The sequence below is a fragment of the Phyllobates terribilis genome, unplaced genomic scaffold (genome assembly GCF_046119375.1).
Source record: "Phyllobates terribilis strain yellow unplaced genomic scaffold, ASM4611937v1 Scaffold_4__5_contigs__length_816908805, whole genome shotgun sequence".
Taxonomy (NCBI): Eukaryota; Metazoa; Chordata; class Amphibia; order Anura; family Dendrobatidae; genus Phyllobates; species Phyllobates terribilis.
Genome location: NW_027362764.1, coordinates 561,508,373 through 561,527,174, shown reverse-complemented (window position 1 = coordinate 561,527,174; position 18,802 = coordinate 561,508,373). Strand labels below are relative to the sequence as shown.

General features: G+C 39.8%; 1 protein-coding gene across 7 annotated transcripts in view; it reads right to left on the bottom strand.

Annotated features, from left to right (window-relative positions):
• Positions 1–18,802, bottom strand: part of PIEZO2 (piezo type mechanosensitive ion channel component 2) — a 501,115-nt gene that overhangs the window by 266,368 nt on the left and 215,945 nt on the right. For all 7 annotated transcript variants that reach the window (XM_073679027.1, XM_073679025.1, XM_073679031.1 and 4 more), the window contains exon 3: positions 18,054–18,179. In XM_073679027.1, coding sequence (XP_073535128.1) covers positions 18,054–18,179 — 126 coding nt within the window. The remainder of the gene's footprint in view (positions 1–18,053; positions 18,180–18,802) is intronic.

Here is an 18,802-nt window from a genome sequence, read left to right as displayed (position 1 = left end):
TGCCTATTGATTTGAATAGGAGACGGACGTGCAGTACCAAGCCCCAGCCACTTCAAGTACTTCGATCTGCCGCCGCCACCGATAACAGCTGATCAGCGGGGGTGCTGGGTGTCAGACCCCGGCCGATCAGGCATTGATGACCTATCCTAAGGATAGGCCATCAATGTAAAAGTAGTGGACAACCTCTTTAAGAGAGCAAGAGAAGGGTAGATAGATTTAAAAACAAGCATATGGGAAGGTGTGTTTAAATTATAGGACCCATCATGAAGCACCGAGCGGCAGTACTTGGTTTGAATAGTCATTCTTTGCTTTAAAACAGGTGGATGACCATGATGCCATCATAACATCCCAGGTTTCCACAGCCTAAATGTCACAAATGGCAGAAGAAAATTTGCTGCATTCAAGTCACAGTACTAAACACAATGCTTCCTGTCACAGCAATAGGATTTAGCAGACGCAGTCTAATCATCTGCCATTAAAGTAGATAACTTTACATTTAAGCTGCCTTTAGCATGAGCAACTAAAACGAAAATATACAGACTGCGGTCACCATAAGGCTAAGAAAGAATAAAACAATTGCCATAAAAATAGAAAGTAATCGATAAAATCCCTGGAATCTTTAGGGGAACAAGTGACTGCTGAGATTGTTCTGAAATACAAATATGGCAGGCTGTCTCTCTGTCTCTCTCTCCGTCTCTCTCTCTCTGGCTGGCTGTCTCTCTGGCTGGCTGTCTCTCTCTCTGACTGTGTCTCTGGCTGTCTCTCTCTCTCTCTCTCTCTGGCTGTCTCTCTCTTTCACTGGCTCTTACCACTCTGGCTGGCTGTGTCTCTCACTCTGCCTGTCTCTCTCTCTCTTGTTGGCTGCCTTTCTATCTGCCTGGCTGTCTCTCTCTGGTTCTCTCTCTCTGGCTGGCTGTCTCTCTCTGGCTGTCTCTCTCTGGCTGGCAGTCTCTCTCTCTCAGGCTCTCTCTCTTTGGCTGTCTCTCTCTGGCTATCTCTCTCTCTGGCTGTCTCTCTCTCTGACTGATGATGAGGAATATACTTGTGCTTCAGGGCAGGCCTGTAGGCAGATCTTATCTTGGTGATCTGTCCTAGACCACCAGGATAGACCCTGCCTACAGTCCCGCCCCAAAGCATGAGAATCTCAACTCAAAACTACAAACACTGATTACACAAGAACAAGAAGGATTTCTTCACCTCAGGTATAATTTTAATCAGTGCAGCAGCCCCAACATGACAATGCCTGTAGATTACTTATCAAAATCCTGCTGACAGGTTCCCTTTAAGAAGGACTTGTCACTTTCTCAAAAGAAATTGAGTTAAGTACCTTAATTCTGATGTATTTTCCATTTTGCCTGCATCACTCCATTGCAAAGATATTCACATATGTTTCTTCTGGAGGGCACTTTGTGAAATCCAACTGGGTGTTTCTTCAGAGTCTTCTCTGGGGGCATTGGCTTTCACTCCTCCCTCCCAGATGCTGAAACTCACAAGTCAGCAGCTGATCTAGCAGTCTATCAGTCTCAGATGCTGCCAAACACACTCCCACAGAGAAAAGGACCGCAAAGCAGAGATTTCACATAGTGTTTCCAGAAGAAACAAATGTTAGTATCTATGCAATAGAGTGACACAGCACAAAACAGAAAGGGGTGGAAAAATCAGAGCAGCTCAGAGATTTTTACAAAGTGTTAACTCGATTTTTTTTGGCAAGTGATACAGGTGCATCTCACTAAATTAGAATATCATCAAAAAGTTAATTTATTTCAGTTCTTCAATACAAAAAGTGAAACTCATATTATATAGAGTCATTACAAACAGAGTGATCTATTTCAAGTGTTTATTTCTGTTAATGTTGATGATTATGGCTTACAGCCAATGAAAACACAAAAGTCATTATCTCATTAAATTTGAATACTTTATAACAACAGCTTGAAAAATGTTTTTAAAATTCGAAATGTTGGCCTACTGAAATGTATGTTCAGTAAATGCACTCAATACTTAGTCGGGGCTCCTATTGCATCAATTACTGCATCAATGCGGCGTGTCATGGAGGCGATCAGCCTGTGGCACTGCTGAGGTGTGATGAAAGCCCAGGTTGCTTTGATAGCGGAAGCGACGATGGTGGAACACAGTGGTGACACGCAAAGGTATTCCTGGCGTCCCACTTCTATAGCAATCTAGTAAGCCTTATCCTTTACTCATAATATGGTCCGTCTATACCTTCTTTTCTTATAATGACATCGCCCTATAACTTACATCTCCTCTATTTTTACTCCAATATACTTAGGATTTTACACCCTTGAAACATTATTTCAGCGTCTATCCTCTTTTTTTTTTTTCTTCTCTTTTTCCAAAATTTTTTTACTCTAAAGGTCCAAATCTGATTATATGTCACAACGTGTTCGTTATAATTTTCCTTCTTCTCTTTTTCTTTTTGATATAATTTTCTTAAGCTCCTTGTGGAGTATTTTCGGGTACACCCCATTTACATATACCTCTGCTTTTGATGAGGCTTGATCATCACGCTACACCCGTCCTATATTATTGAATATTATATTACATTGTGATCACGGCATAGGTTATCCTCCACATGCTCTAATGAAATGATTTATTGTCTGTTTTCCCTGTATGATGTATTGGATTTCTATCCTTCCCCCTATTTCATCTATATAATGTTTCTGTACATATATTTTGTTTTTTTATGCATTAGAGTCTGATGAAGGTCGAGGCTGAACGACCGAAACGTCACATGTTGTGGATTTCATTTTCATGAATTTCTAATGGAACCTTAATTATTTGATTAAAAATCATATCTCATACCATTGAATGAGTGCCGGATTCTATATTCGTAATATTTAGGAGTGGTTTCCTTTCCGTGCACCGTAACCTATCTGGAGTGACGTGTATCTGAACTTTACATATAAGGGACCTTTTTAAACGCTTAGGAAGCCTTTGCAGGTGTTTTTGTTAATTATTTTAATTTACTGAGATAATGACTTTTGTGTTTTCATTGGCTGTAAGCCATAATCATCAACATTAACAGAAATAAACACTTGAAATAGATCACTCTGTTTGTAATGACTCTATGTAATATATGAGTTTCACTTTCTGTATTGAAGAACTGAAATAAATTAACTTTTTGATGATATTCTAATTTAGTGAGATGCACCTGTAGGTCCTTTTTAACCAAACTTCTCTGAAGACAAGCAGCACAACACCTACATCATCTTGAGCCAATACTTTGAGTAAGCCAGATAATTATAACAAACACATCCACTGCATTCCACTCTTACTATTTTGAGTGCCAACCAAAGATATACGCCTCACTATAACACATTGTGAGGATCACACCAATAGTATTCTTGGAGAAAAATGACTAGCTGTTGTCACTGGTAGAATCTATGAGGGGAGGTATGTGTCACACAGGTTGCTAGCCTGTGTGAACTGAAACCAATACATTTTCTGCCAGCATGTTATATACTGGAGAGTTAACTCATTTAAAGGGTGTGTTTTTATGGGAATGACGTAGAGATGGGTGGGAAGTCATTCCCCCTACCTCCCCTCAGGGTGTGGCTGAGCAAGGTTTTAATGCTCAGTCAGCTTTGTTTCTCTGGAGTATGTGGTCTGGAGAGTGAAGTCTCCAGGCTGTGTTTGGGTGAAACCAGAGAGCAACACCAGAGGACTGGTGTTGCTGAAGACTTCACTGTGCTACCTGCAGCGGCAGAGTCTCGCTCACTATTGGACTCTGTCATACCTTATCTTTTGTTTTTCCGTTAACCCCAAGTGGGACTGTTTATTTTTATGGGATGCTGCTGGAGTTTATGGTGCACAATAAACCCGCAGACAGTTTACCCAAACTGTGTGTCCTGTGAGAGCCGAGCAAGTCGTCTTGCCACACTGTTCATACATTCAGTCTTTCGGTTTTAATAAACGTCAGGTTTTCAAAAATACCAAGAGTTTAAAAGAAGTGACATGTCCATTCTTCAGGCATTTTCCGTTATGAAGCCGCTCCAAACTCTACAATAGAAGTCAATGTGATGGCTGCAATAATGCGACAAAGACAACTTGGTGAATCTTTGAGCATATTTGAGGCATTTTCATCTTATATAACGCTAGTGTTTTATTTATTAATGAAAAAATAACTCATACAATATTTTTAATTCCCTAAACCTGTATAAATGTATATGTAATGTGGAGTAAGTGCGTTAACATACTCACCGATCTCTATGTTCCCCAGTTTCCAGCACCGCTCCAGTCCTCTTCCCATTCAGGTGACTGAAATTTCGACTCGGCGGATCATATTGAGCTTTATGTGTGAGCAGAAAGTCGCTTTTACAATGTAAGTCTATAGAGCCTCATTCTGAGGTTTCATAGACTTATATTGAAAAAGAAACTTAAACACACAAATCCCAGTGCGATCCAGAGAATTTGAATTTCAGTGACGAGGCAGAAGAGGAGCTGTGCTGGAAGCCAGGAAAAAATGTGATTAGTGAGTATATTAGTGATTGGTGTGATAATAACACACTTAAACCATGTTACATATATATTTCGACAGGTCTAGTTCATAAAAAAATGTAGTGAAAGTGCATCTTTAATAAAGTTCAAAAAATGTGAGAAAATCGCCCATAAAAAAATTTCCCCCAAAAAAACATTAACATAACTCTTTTTCAGGATAAAGTTATCAAAGCTTCAGGAAACTTTAACAAAACATCACAAAAGATACTTTTGGGGAAAAAAAATACATTTTCTGAAGCATTTTCCAGCATGAAAATCTCATTATTTTTAAACGCCTCAATAAAAAAAACTGCGCACAAAAGATTAGTTAAGATTAGTTTTTATGTTTTATCATAGCTTAGCTATGAAAGATCCTATGCGTAAAGGGTTATTCCCCAAAAATCTAGTTATCCTCTAACAAGTTATTTACAAAATAGAGGATAACTTGCTGATTGCTGGGGGTCCGACCACTGGAACCTTCAGTGATTCAGAGATCAGGGTTCTGGGACTGCTAGAATGTGGCTCTGCAAGCTCTCTCTTGAATTGAGTGGAGGTACACAAGATCCTCAGACCATTTATATGTGTAACTCTGCACATAAGTAACTCTTCTGTTTTTAAAACAGACTTTTATTCACAAAAAAATGGCTATGAATAGTAAAAGTGAGATAAACATTCAGGTAATAAGTACCCCGGATTTTGTAATTATTTATACAAAATGAGACACCAACTTTATTTGTCAGTAGAGAAGATAGATGACTCAGATACTTTAGTGGTCCAAACTGTTTTCCAGGAAAATTGCTCTTACACACTTAACAAAACTGGAATAGGGATTCACATTTTCTCAGTTCCTGACAGATGTTTAAATCAATACCTGCCCAGGAAATCAGATGTTATTTCTTCATTGTGTGTGTTTCCCTTGATACAGGCACTGCTGCACGTGTCTCCATGTGTTTTACACTAATATAAATATATAATTCAGGCAGCAACCAACGTCATCTGAATGTCAAACATGGATCCCGTTGGATCCAAATAGGGATGATCCTATAACTACAGTATTGTACATACTTTCTATACAGTGCATGACAGTCATTCACCCAAATAATACAGATATGTAGCAAATATTAACATTATTTACATTAGTTCCTTATTCTTCTATATTATCATTGCTACATAACCAATATGGTTGAAAACATCCATATGATCATTAGGTTGAACCAGGAAAGATAATATTTCAAATATGCATAATATTGGTAAAAGCTCAAGCACACTGACAAGAAAACTGTATAGCAGTGCACAAAATTGTAAGTCTTTCACCTTAGAGCTATACATTGTGTCTTTCCAGTTCTCCCTTCATTTTGATTATTCTGATGTTTGACTTTGATATCTGGTCATGTCCTAAAATGGACACTGTACTGTTCACTCCTGTACATCAGACTTAGTACACAGGAGTACACTTAGTAACTTAGGAAGGAGAGTTCGCTTTTGCTGCAAATCCTTAGTAAGCAACTTAGAGAATCCACACATTTCAGATCCCATGAATTATAAGACAGATTTCTCATGTTGAGTACTTTAAAGGGTCTTTCTAGTCGAAGAATAAAAGTCTAAGAAAAACATAGCTGTACTCTGAAATGCTAAGAATAGTCAATTTAGAAAATTGGAACTACAGCTATGTTTTTTTAGAATTGTTGTGTTAGCTGGCACCTGTACACAGTGGTTTGGATATGCAGGTCAGTTTTTCTGTTTGTAAGAATAAAAGTCTGCACTTTATGTGACTACGGATAGTTGAATGTACACTGTCACGACTCGCTTGTATTCCCGATGCAGTCACACGTGGACTAGTCTCATGTGGCTTCTCTCAACAGAAGAGAATTGAGAGAAGACAGATGTTGCACATTGTCACTATTCAGCAATGTGCAGTTACATAGTGACTGCAAACTTTTCTTCTTCGATTAGAAAACTGTTTTAAGGGTTTACTTTTATGTAACTAGCATCCAATTATTTTCCCTCAAAGCACTATGTACATGACAAGAATTACCCATATATCATTCATAGACCTCTATAGGCTTTACTGTACCACAACACTTCCTCGGACTTTAGTTGAAGGCATACATGGATTTCATAAGTCAGATTTATCCAGATTTTTGTTAAGTAGGTCCAAAATTTGACAAAAAAAGATCTGTATGCCCTCACAGTATAGAACCAAAGGCGCTCCTGTGCCCACACCCCACTACACACAATTCAACCATGTACATATGGCCAAAGCAGGGAGAGTAAGTATTTGCTTAGGCTAACAAAGAAGTAGCTCACAAATCAGGGTGTCTTAACCCATTCCTGACTAGGCAATTTTCAGATTTTGCACACTCGTTTCCTATTCCAAGAGCAATAACTTTTTATATTTTTCTGACAAAAATGTATATTTTGTATTATTTTATATTTTGATAGATCAGACATTTATGAACACAGTGATACCACTTATGCTTATATTATTTTATTTAATTTCTAAAGCTTTTTTTTTACTTTATTTGTTTTCGTCCCTTTAGGGAACTCTAGGCCTAATCACCCAAACTATCAACATTATATGTTGTCCATATGTTGCTGATAGATGAGGTATCAGAACCACGTTTTGGCCAGGACTTGAAAATATGATAAAGCTGCAAAACTTCAACCATATTATGCATTTGTGAAACCTTCTTCATTTACTTCAATGATTCATAAAACATCATTCAGTGATCAGCAGGTTATAAATTTATGATGGAGTTAAAAATGTAAATTTGTTATGCCCAGTCTCAAATTATCAAGAACAGCTATTGATCAGATGATTATGAAATGCACCTTCCTATAGTGATAGCAACTCAGCTGCTAAAAATCGCCTTAAAATCACTAAAACAGATACAGTTGCCGTACTGTTGTATTAAACTACTTTTCTATAATACACAACTGAAGTTACATTACTAATTATATTGCAATTTCACCTTGATTTCCAGGTGCTGGGAGGCTAGTATCTTGGATCCATACTACTTTATCAGTTTTCACATTATCTATGTATTCAGTGGTAGTGGGATATACTGCATTTATAAGGGATCTTAACACTGCAATAAATCCTCAATATTTTAATTTGCAGTGCAATCCCTTTTAAAAGACAGCAGAGCATTTCAGCCATGCAAAAGACGTCTGTCAAATGAAAAGTATTGTTGATGCTATAAAGATAATAATCCAATTTACATCCTCTATCTGAAGAGCCCATGGTCAGTCCTAATGAAGTGATCTTATCTGTACAGAAAATAAAGCTCGTCACTACATAAAAACATGGATGTTCCCACTGACTGTCAGGATGGATCAGAAAACAGATGGGAATTGTTATATTATCTTTAGGTTCACATCAGTTTGAAAACATATGTCAACACTTATTGTCTCATTCATTATGTTACCCAGAGCTTTTAAAATGGTTTTAACTAATTACTTCCATTTGCTTAACATTGTTTTGTGGGAAACAATACAACATGCCAAAATAAAATCTACTTTCGATACTTTAGGCATGTTGTATTGTTTCCCACAAAACAAACCACTCCTGAGGGCGATTCAGCGGCTCCTGCTGATTTCACATTGACAGAACAGCAGTTTCTTTGCGTTCTGCTCTATTGACAGGGCGTGACTGCTGATTGACAGCTGCCTTCCTTCTACTTAACTGCAGGGAGCGGGCTATCGATCAGCATGATGTCGGCAGTCACGCCCCATCGACAGAGCAGCCAGGAAGAAGAAGAGCTGCTCTGTTGATGTGGAACAGCTGAATCACTGGCAGGAGCGATTGGCGACAGCTCTGAGACGGGACCCGGTAGAACAGGCAGGCAGTAGCCTCTGTTAGCAAGTACTTGTTAGTTTTTAGACCCATAGCAAAAAAATTAAATAGTCTAGGATAACCTTATTGACAAAAAAGAAAAAAAAGAAATGCACACCACCGCAAAAATAACATATTTTGTATTGCTGTATTCGTAATGACTCTCACTTTAAAACTATTTCAATATTTATCTCTGTCGGTAATGACTGCAAAAACAATGTTGAAAAAAAAAACAAATTACTTATTTTGCATATCCTACCTTGCAAAATAAAATAAAATGTAATCAAAAAGTTGCATGCACCCCAAGCTAGTACCAATAAAAAGTATCGCTTGTTACACAAAAATTAAGTCTTTTATACAGCCCTGAAAAAAAGGAAACCATTATAACTTTCAGAAAATGATGCCTGACCAGAAAAAAAAATAGTTGTGAAAAAAAGATTTTCTACTGCAAAAGTGGTAAAATATAAAGAAAATATAAAAAGTGGGTATAACTGTAATTGTATTTAACTGCAATAAACAGGTAAAATATTAAACAGGATGCCCACTGAATGGACAACCTCTTCTTAATCCCTATGTTTAAATAATAACTCCTATACTCACCTCCGGTGCTGGAGCTTTTCCAGCAATGTCAACACTGGCTCACGTGACATTGCTATGTCACGCAATTCCTGCTACCAATCAGCGCTAGCTTCAGAGTCCCCTTCTTTGAATTGAACTGAAATCTCTTACTTCCCCCAGATTTCTGATTTGTCCAAATGAGGGGAGAGTGAAGCCAGCACTGATTGGTCACAAGGATCGTGTGACATAACAGTGTCATGAGAGCCCTGGGAGAGCCAGTGTCAACAACACTGGAACAGTGGTGATTATAGGTTTTATTTTTTTACTGGGTGGAAACAGAAATTGAAAATGGATTGTCTGAGTAATAAACAACCCCTTTAATTATACTGCACTAAAAATTGACCAATAAGTTGTATGTATTCAAAAATGGTACCATTGAACACTAGAGTTTGTCCTGCAAATAAAATAAAGTCCTAATACAGGTCTGTCTACAGAAAAATAAAAAAGTTATAGTCTACGAATATGGCGACTAACAAAAAAAATATTTTTCTCAGTGTTTTTCTGTGCAAAAGAATGTGTTTTAAAAAATGGTGTTTAAAAAAATGTATTTATAAAATCCAAAATTGATTTTTTTTTGTTCTTTCCACCTCCCAAAGGGTATAATAAAAAATGATTAAAAATTTGTACGTACTGCACAATGGTACCAAAAAAACAACAGGTTGGCCTGTCATACTTATGTCTATATCTTTGTTTTTATGTCAGAAAATGGTGACACAAAAAACTATTTTTTTTTTTCAAACTGTGAATTTATGGTAGAATATAATAAAACATAAATAAGACAACACTAATTTGGTATTGCCAAAATTAAAATGACTCAAAGAATTAAGTTAACACTTAATTTCTGCAGCATGGCGAATGGTGTAAAATTTGAAATGTAAAAAATCTATGGCATAATTGATGTTTTTTTTTCTATTCCTTTCTCACGGGGAGTTAATAATAGCAGCTCAATTAGTTATATTTTCCCCCCAAATGGTGCCGCTAACAAAAACAACTTATCCTGCAAAAAAAAGCCTTGTTATGTTAAGTTGAAGGGAAAATAAAAATGTTATGACTCTTTTAATGCAATAGTGAAAAAGTGAAAATATCGTCTGTAAATCTACCTTTGACCAATCATTTGATTATATACTTTATATTTATCTGAGAAGAAGGCCATTCTCAATCCTTTTCCCAAACCACATATCAAGCCTGATTCTGGCTCTAAAGTATTTGGCTGCAGCAAGTGTCATTGTTCCTCCATCCAAACATGAAAGAGATATGAAGAAGAAACGAACCCAAGTGTTCGGCAAAACCTATACATGACTGCCTGTTTCAAGAACGTGGAAAAAAACTGCATTTTCAAGAGGGCTGCGGAGTCGGTATGCAAAACCACCGACTCCGACTCCTCAATTTCCCTGACTCCGACTCCACAGCCCTACTACTGAGCGTGTACATAAAGTGCAGCCCGGCCTCACTACTGAACATGTACATAAAGTGCAGAAATAGAGCAGACATTTATAAGACATTTCACAACTTTCCCAAATTCTTATGAAAACATTTACAGCACATCCTGCATTGTACTACTGTACAAAATTTATTATATATTTTAGGAGTCGGAGTCAGTCCATTTTATACCGACTCCACGACTCCGACTCCAGCTCCACAGCCCTGGTTACCCCTATCTATTCTGATGTGATAACCTCTGTTCTACATGTTATTTATTGTCTTTGATTCCTATGATATGGACCTGGAGGCACTGTTCTCTTTAAACTGTGAAAAAGTACTACACTGCAGACACATATATCCATAATTGGGCACTTTAACTTCATTAGTATGTTGTTTTCACTCTTTTCTTTTCAGATTGCTCAGCTCATTGGAAACACATTCTGTAGGGACAGGCTTTATTTTAGCATCACTTGGGTAGAACATTTATCTCAGTCTATATGCAGGGGCTAGTTATAATACACACTAATGTGCGTTTTAGATGTTAAATAAGCACTCCTCCCATTAAAATTTTTATCATCTTAATATATTGCAATCATCATACTATATAGCACTGTGTACTTACAATTGCTCATTTTAGTTCTTCTACGCACTTAATTCTTCTGTTTTTCATTAGGGCTGTGGCATCATGTGATTAAAAAGCAACTGGCTGAATCCTACTAAGCTCTATGTAGGAACAGGAGGTCAATTTTCCCTGTATGAATTATAAATCATTGCAAGGGGAGGAGGGAGCAGCTGGGTCAGGAGTTGAAGAGAGGAATGATTTCTGCAAGGACAAAATACCTTGTTTTTCTCAGAGAAAAGAGAAGAATTAGCTGGGCACAAGGGAAAAATGAGCAATTGTAAGTACACAATGCCATTTAATATGATGACTGAAATATATCAAGAGGATATAAACCTTGAAGGGGGGAGTGCTTCTTTAATGAAATATTTAATAGTAAAGAAAAGCCCAGGTAATTCACCACCAAGTGCACAGATCATACGGACTGTGAATAGTGAGAAGAAAACGAAGAAACATCCAGCTCCCACGATCCAAATAAAATAAACGATGACTTTATAGAATAATCCACAAAAAATATAAACAAGACACCGAGTGTAGATATGCTTAGTGTTTCAGATCAATATATGATCCTTCTTCTGAATAAAGCCATCAATTATTTTGATGCTGTAATTTTTGTGTCTTTTTGGTATGTCAAGCTTTAAAGGGGTATTCCCATCTTCAAGATCCTATCCCAATAAGTAGTAGGTGTAATAATAATATTAGCAAATATATACAGTTAGAAATGTAGTATAGTAGTTTTGATTCGCAGTCTCTTTCCTCATGTGCAGGCATTACAGGACCTTAGGTATCCATGGATACGTCCACTGATAAAGTGACAGCTAGCTGCTAGTGGTCGTAACCGTGGATACCTAAGGTCCTGTATTGCCTGCACGTGAGGTAAGTGGCATAGCGAATCAAAAATACTATACTACATTTCTAATTGGAGGTATTTGCTAGTATTATTATTATTATTACACCTACTACATATTGGGATAGGATATTGTAGATGGGAATACCACTTTAAATAAAGCAGCTGGTATTTGGGGTTGACAAAACTTTAGTGATATAGCCATGTGCAGATTAAATGCATATTTAGTGCATTTCCACAGCAGAAACGCACTAAAAACGGATGTGTGTTTTTTACCTGCGGATTTTCTGCATCTTAGGCCATGTGCCTACAATGAGGTTTTGGTGAGTATTTGATGCTGAATATGTTCGCTGTGTCTGTTTTACAGTTCCAGCAAAGTGGATGGGATTTATAGGATGGGATTTTTTTTTACTGAGCGTAAACTGACCTGCGGTGCGTATTTCAAATCTGCAACATGCCAATTTCTCTTGCGGGTATGCCGAGTTTTATGTGCAAATTTTCCACATAGAATACCAGGAAGTATCAAAAACAAAGCAGCTTTGCTTAAAACAAGACATGCCACCAAGAGTCAAAAATCGCAGAGTCAAAAACGTGATAAAAACGCATGTAAAAAAACGCAATGAAAAAACTCAAGCAACCTAATTTACTTAATAGGTGCTGAAATAGTGCAGAAAATCTGTAACTTGAGAAATTCTCCAAAAGCTCATCATGGGAACGTAGCATTATGTGAAACATCCGCACATAAAACTCAGCCTAAGCAAAGTGGGCTTGAGATTTTTATAAATCCCATCCACTTTGCAGGAACTGTAAGGCCATGTTCACACGTTCAGTATTTGGTGAGTTTTTTACCTCAGTATTTGTAAGCCAAAACCAGGAGTGGGTGATAAATGCAGAAGTGGTGACGTGTTTCCATTATACTTTTCCTCTAATTGTTCCACTTTTGATTTTAGCTTACAAATACTGATCTAAAATACTGACCAAATACTGAATGTGTGAACAAGGCCTAAGACACTGTGTTGTTTGCTGAGTGAAAATACACAGTGTCGGGGGCGTGGCCTAGCAGGGCATGTGAGAGGACGTGTGTTGGAGCTCTCCCGCTGCACATAGCGAATACAGGGCTGAACGGAGGCGCCCCCGAACGCCTGAGATAGCTGCTCTGGTTCCCAAGATTGCGGTGAGCTGGAGGAACCCGCCGGAGGCTACATCCGAGACCCATATGACTCGCAGGAGGCAGAAAGCTGGGGACAGAGGGGAGTACCCGGACCCAAGATGGAGCTGGATCAGCAGAGGAGGCGGCGGCCAAGGCAAGTGCTGCATACAGGAGGAAGATGGAGGTGATCTCCAGGCTGGAGAAGTATGCCACAGTGGAGGGAGCAGAGAGGCAGCAGCAGGGAGCTGGAGGTGTAGAGGACACAGGGGAGCTGAACAGACAGCAGTCCCAGGGACAGTACAGCCCCATTACTCAGCAGATCCCCATGTATGCTGATAATTCACAAGATAAGTGCGACACATCCCCCACTGCAGCAACCTCACAAGCCCCTGACCACAGTGAACAGCCTGTAGACTCATGTGAAGCAGCTGTGAATGAATCAACACTGAAGGATGTATTCTCAGTAGTGACATTTTGCAAATATGCACTCACAGCCCTGACCCTGCAGGTTGATGGCTTAAAAGCGTGAAATGGCTAATTTCTACACTGCCATGCAGAAAGCTGAGGAGAGGACGGAGGCAGTGGAGGAGCGTGTAGGCAGTGCTGAAGATCAGATTGCTGAACTGTTAAAAAGGGAGAAAAAATATGTCCAGCGCATTTCGGAGCAGGAATTTAAAACAGATGATCTTGAAAACCATTCCCGTAGGAACAATCTAAGAATAATTGAAGTGCCTGAAAAGGTAGAAGGGAACAACCCCACAGATTATATCGAATCATGGCTGAAAACCAAAGTGGAAGGAGACAGCCTTACAAAATTTTCGCAGTGGAGAGGGCTCATCGAGTACCATCAAGACCCTTACCCCCAGGGTCGGCCCCGAGATCTATCCTGGCAAAAATCCTAAACTACCGGGACCGCGATCTCCTACTTAGAAGGGCCAGAGACATGGTAGACTTAACTATTGATGGCAACCGGATATCTATATACCCGGACTATTCCGCTGCAGGTCAAAAGCTCAGAATGAAATTCGGAGAGCTCAAGAGGAGACTACGGGGACTGGGTTTGGCTTACTCAATGCTATATCCGTCCAAATTAAGGGTGGTGGCTCTGGGAGGGGTACACTTTTTTCAGACCCCTGTGGAGGCGACAATTTGGCTGGATCAGAATGGCAAATGTATCAGAGCTGATGGGGCCCGTTGAAGAAGGCTCTGGTTGTTCGAGGGTTAATTGTTATTAAGATTGTAACATTTGAATGGTTATAGGATAATTGTCCTTTGGTACTGCAGGACGAAAATGTTTATAATGGTTGTGTTCGGCGGCGCAACAGGCATTTTATTCTGTCATCGGTGGGCGGGAGAGACGAAGAGGTGGAGAGTTAACTAGAAGAGTGGTAAAGTGTCCGAAATCTCATACCCTAATAATTGCAAGGTTGTGGAAAGGCGTTCTCCTTTCTCGTATAGAGAGTGCGGTATAGGTATTAAAACAAAAGGTTGATAAAGTTCCTGTGGGGAAAGGGTTGGGGAAGTTCGAGGGGTAGTTTAAGTTGAGTTTTAAAATGGGGAATCGGGGGCGGTAGGTGTTAGAGAAGGGATGGTACTGGGGGGGATGGAGACCAATAGGGGGGGGGAATACTGATATCACCGACTATGATGGGAGGAAGAGTTAAAATTTTGAGCTGGAATGTTAGAGGCCTATCCAACAACACGAGACGAACAGCAATACCGCAATATAGTATGCAACAGAGGCCCTCGGTGATATGCCTTCAGGAAACACACCTGGTTAGTGAAAAAATAGCTGTGCTGCAGAAGAGATGGGTGAGGAAGGCGTATCACTCGACATTCTCAGCCTACGCTAGAGGGGTGTCAATACTGGTACACTCAAGCATGCCGTTTGTAGAGGTAGAGGTGTCGATAGACAAAGATGGTCAATATGTATTTGTAGTGTGTAAGATTTTCAATAGACTATTATGCATTGTGTCTGTATATATCCCTCCGCCATACTCGGGGGGAAAAGATGCAGGAAAGTCTAGAAATATCGGGTAGATGGGTAGGGGTTCCTATGCTTATAGTGGGTGATGTAAACAATATTGTCAATGACCACTGGGATAAGGGAAGACAAACCTTGTTGAGGAATGAGGGGAAGGAGACAGCGTTTGGTAACTATTTAAAGGAAGTAGCCTTGACAGATCTATGGCGGGTACGAAATGTGGATAAGTACTGCTACTCCTGCTATTCGGCCACATATGGCTCAGTCTGCTAGTGGTGCTACTACAAATTGAGGACCAGGGGAGTAAATCTGGGTTGGGATGGAAGATTCATCCTTTTTGGCTGCAACTCCTAGACATGGGGAAGATTGGTGATGAGGTCGCTGAATTGTTTAGGCTTAAGGAGGGTAGTGCAGAGCAACACATTGTTTGGGACACTATGAAGGCACAGTTAAGGGGGATTTTGTTCAGAGACATATCAAGGCATAAGACTACATCCAGGAACAAGGATATAGCGGTAATGGAAGAATTGAGGGCAGCGGAGGGAGAGCTGAGTATCCAGAATTCACAGGACATGCAAAACTGCATGAAGGCTGCTCAGGAAGAGGTAAATAAACTACATTTGCACAAGGCAGAAAGGTTGAGGGCATTTCAAAAAGAAGCTTCCTATGCAGAGGGTGAAAAAGTAGGACATCTGCTCTCAGTGGTGGCTTCTGTGCAGCGGGACTTGGCGCATGTATATGCATTAAAACAAGAGAATGGCAGTCTAGTTACTCAGGGGGAGCAAATTTTGGAAGTCTTTAGGGAATTTTACAGGAAGTTATACTCCTCGCAGTCGCAGCAGGTGGAAGGGGAGATTGATGCTTTCCTAGGGGAGGCTCACCTACCTAAGTTAAGCAACGAAGACAGAGAACAGCTAGATGAACAGCTTTCAGCGGAGGAATTGGGAGAGGCTTTGGCATCCATGGCGGGGGACAGGGTGCCGGGGTATTTGATGAAGCGTTGGAGAGGGGAGTGTTACCCGCATCTATGAGGGAGCCATTGTTGTGGTCATTCCCAAAGCTGAAAGAGATCCACAGCTGCCAGAGTCATATAGACCAATATTACTTTTGACTGCAGATATCAAAACTGGCCAAGGCTCTGGTGAACAGAGTAATCTGTGTAATAGACAAGGTAGTCCACTCGGATCAATCTGGCTTCATGCCAAATAAATCCACTGCTGTCAATTTAAGGAGGCTCTACTTAAACGTACAAATTCCAGCTGAAAATGCAGGTAAGAGAGTGGTGGTATCTCTAGATGCACATAAAGCCTTTGACAGTGTGGAATGGAACTACCTGTGGTCGGTGCTGAGTAGCTTTGAGTTCGGGCCAGTGTTTACTTCATGGGTAAAACTGCTGTACTCCTCTCCAAAAGCCACAATTAAAGTGAATAACAAACAGTCGGAAAGCTTCACTCTGTTTAGAGGTACGAGACAGGGGTGTCCATTGTCCCCGTGTATAGGCAGGTCCTTCAGTGTACCGCGAGCTGCCGGCAAGCCAGGACGGAGCTAATAAAGACTGCGGGGGCCATCAGAAGGTAAGTATATTTTTATTTTTTACCATTCTTTACGGTCACACTATATAAATCCATGCCCTTTGCATGGATTTATATAGTGTGACCAAGTTGTCAAGCACTTTCCAAGTGATGCTAAAATTGCTTGGAAAGCGCTTGTCAACCTGCATGCGGAAATGCATATGAAGAACACTTCACATCCGCATGTCCCTGGCAGGAAAAACTCATGTACAATCCGCATGCGTTTTTTCTGCCAGGGAGATGCAGAAATGCTCAGGAAAAAATCCAGAGCATTTCTGCATCGTGGGCACATAGCCTTAAAAACAGAGGAACGAAAGGGGCAACATCTGAAGTGTATAGAGACCTGCTGCACACCTTTCTTGAAGGACACCCTATCGAACCTAGAAGGAAGTGGGAGACAGACTTGGGAGAGATAAACGACGATAGGTGGAAGTCTACACTAGAACATATACCCAAGTTATCCATGAGTGAGCCTGGGAGAATGTCACAGCTGTATGTGATCCACTGATATGTTATTTAAAGCAGGGTTGAAGTCTAACTCCGACTGCCCAAGGTGCTCACAATCTCAGGCAGACATACTGCATATGCTTTGGCATTGTCCTAGATTGTCCTCCTTTTGAATCGTAGTGTTGAACCGTATAGGAATGGTGTATAGGTGTATTGTCCCTAGGGACCCACTGACATGTATATTAGGGTATGTTGAGGAAATAAAAACAGACAACATGACCAAAATAGCAATTGCGAGATTATTGTTTATTGCCAGAAAATTGATTGCAAAATATTGGATTAGAGAGGAGCCCCCGTCCAGACGCGAATTCATTGCCCAAACGAACTATATAATTCAACTTGAAAACAGTATTTACACCAAGAGGAATAAGCAGGAATACTTCCATAAATTATGGCAGCCATGGTTGGATAGGATTAATTAGAGTACACCTATATATACTACTGTAGAGTAAAACTCTTGGTAAACTGCATGGTGGAGTGGAGAGGGAAGAAGGAAAGAAGGAAAGAAGGAAAGGGGGTAGGGGAAGGAAAGAACAGGAGTAAAGTAGGGAAGAAAAGGAAAGGAAAGACGGGGGGGATAAAATAAAATAAAAAAAAGAGAAAGAAAGGTCTCCATGGTGGGGGGAATAAGGGAAGGGGGGGAACTTACTGTAATATTGTAAAACGAGTATTGTAATGTAATATCTGTTCCAAGTTTTGTTATGTTTAATAAAAATTTATCTGATTAAAAAAAAAGAAAATACACAGTGTCAAGAACTCACCAAAAACTTATTGTGGGAACTTAATCTAAAAAATCATCTGTAATTCCAAAAACTGCTCACTTTCAAATACAAAATAAGAAAATTTAGTTTAGGAACAAATGAGGTCATAAATGAGTAATAAATTTATGGCGCACATTAAAACCCAAAAAGTCACAATTTACACCATATAATTGGAGTAAAAAGAATACCAATCTATCACCCCTATGTTAGGTGTAGATTTCCTCTATGATAAAAGATCTACTTACAGTTAAAATGAGGGTTTATCGTCTTTCTGGCCTCCAAGCTGTTTACTGTTATTTGAAAGATGATGTGCAGAAACAGAAAGGAAAGACTGGTGAAACACAGGGATGTTAATAACCGTCCAGTATGTCCTGTAAAATAAAAAAAAATATTTTATTAGAAACTTTTATCAAACCAACTTTCTCTTCATATAAGTGACAAATGCAAAGGAAATATTTACTCACACTAGCTTTATTAAAATAAAAGGTGAAATCCAGAAGCTTTTTTTGTATCTGAAAACTATAGCCTGTATGTGTGCTTTTACATACACACTGGGCTTTGCTGTGGTTATGTGCTGCATGAGTAAAATAATCTATTGTGATTCTTCTTTTAAACCAGGGGTCTCAAACACGAGACCCGAGGGCCACATGCTGCCCCTGAGGCTGCTTAATGCGGCCCTCAGGCACCGGAGCCCCTGTAATGATTGCGGCCTGCTCCTGAGGGCCGCCGAAGTCAGTGATTCTTTTCAGTTGAATGTTCTACAAGTTAGGTCCCAGCATGGACCATTTCTACAAGATGGGGAGCAGGATAGGCACATTACTACAAGATGGGGAGCAGGATGGGCCCATTACTACAAGATGGGGACTGGGATGGGCACATTACTACAGGATGGAGACCAGGATGGGCACATTACTACAAGATGAGGACCAGGATGGGCATATTACTACAAGATGGGGACCAGGATGGGCACATTACTACAAGATGAGGACCAGGA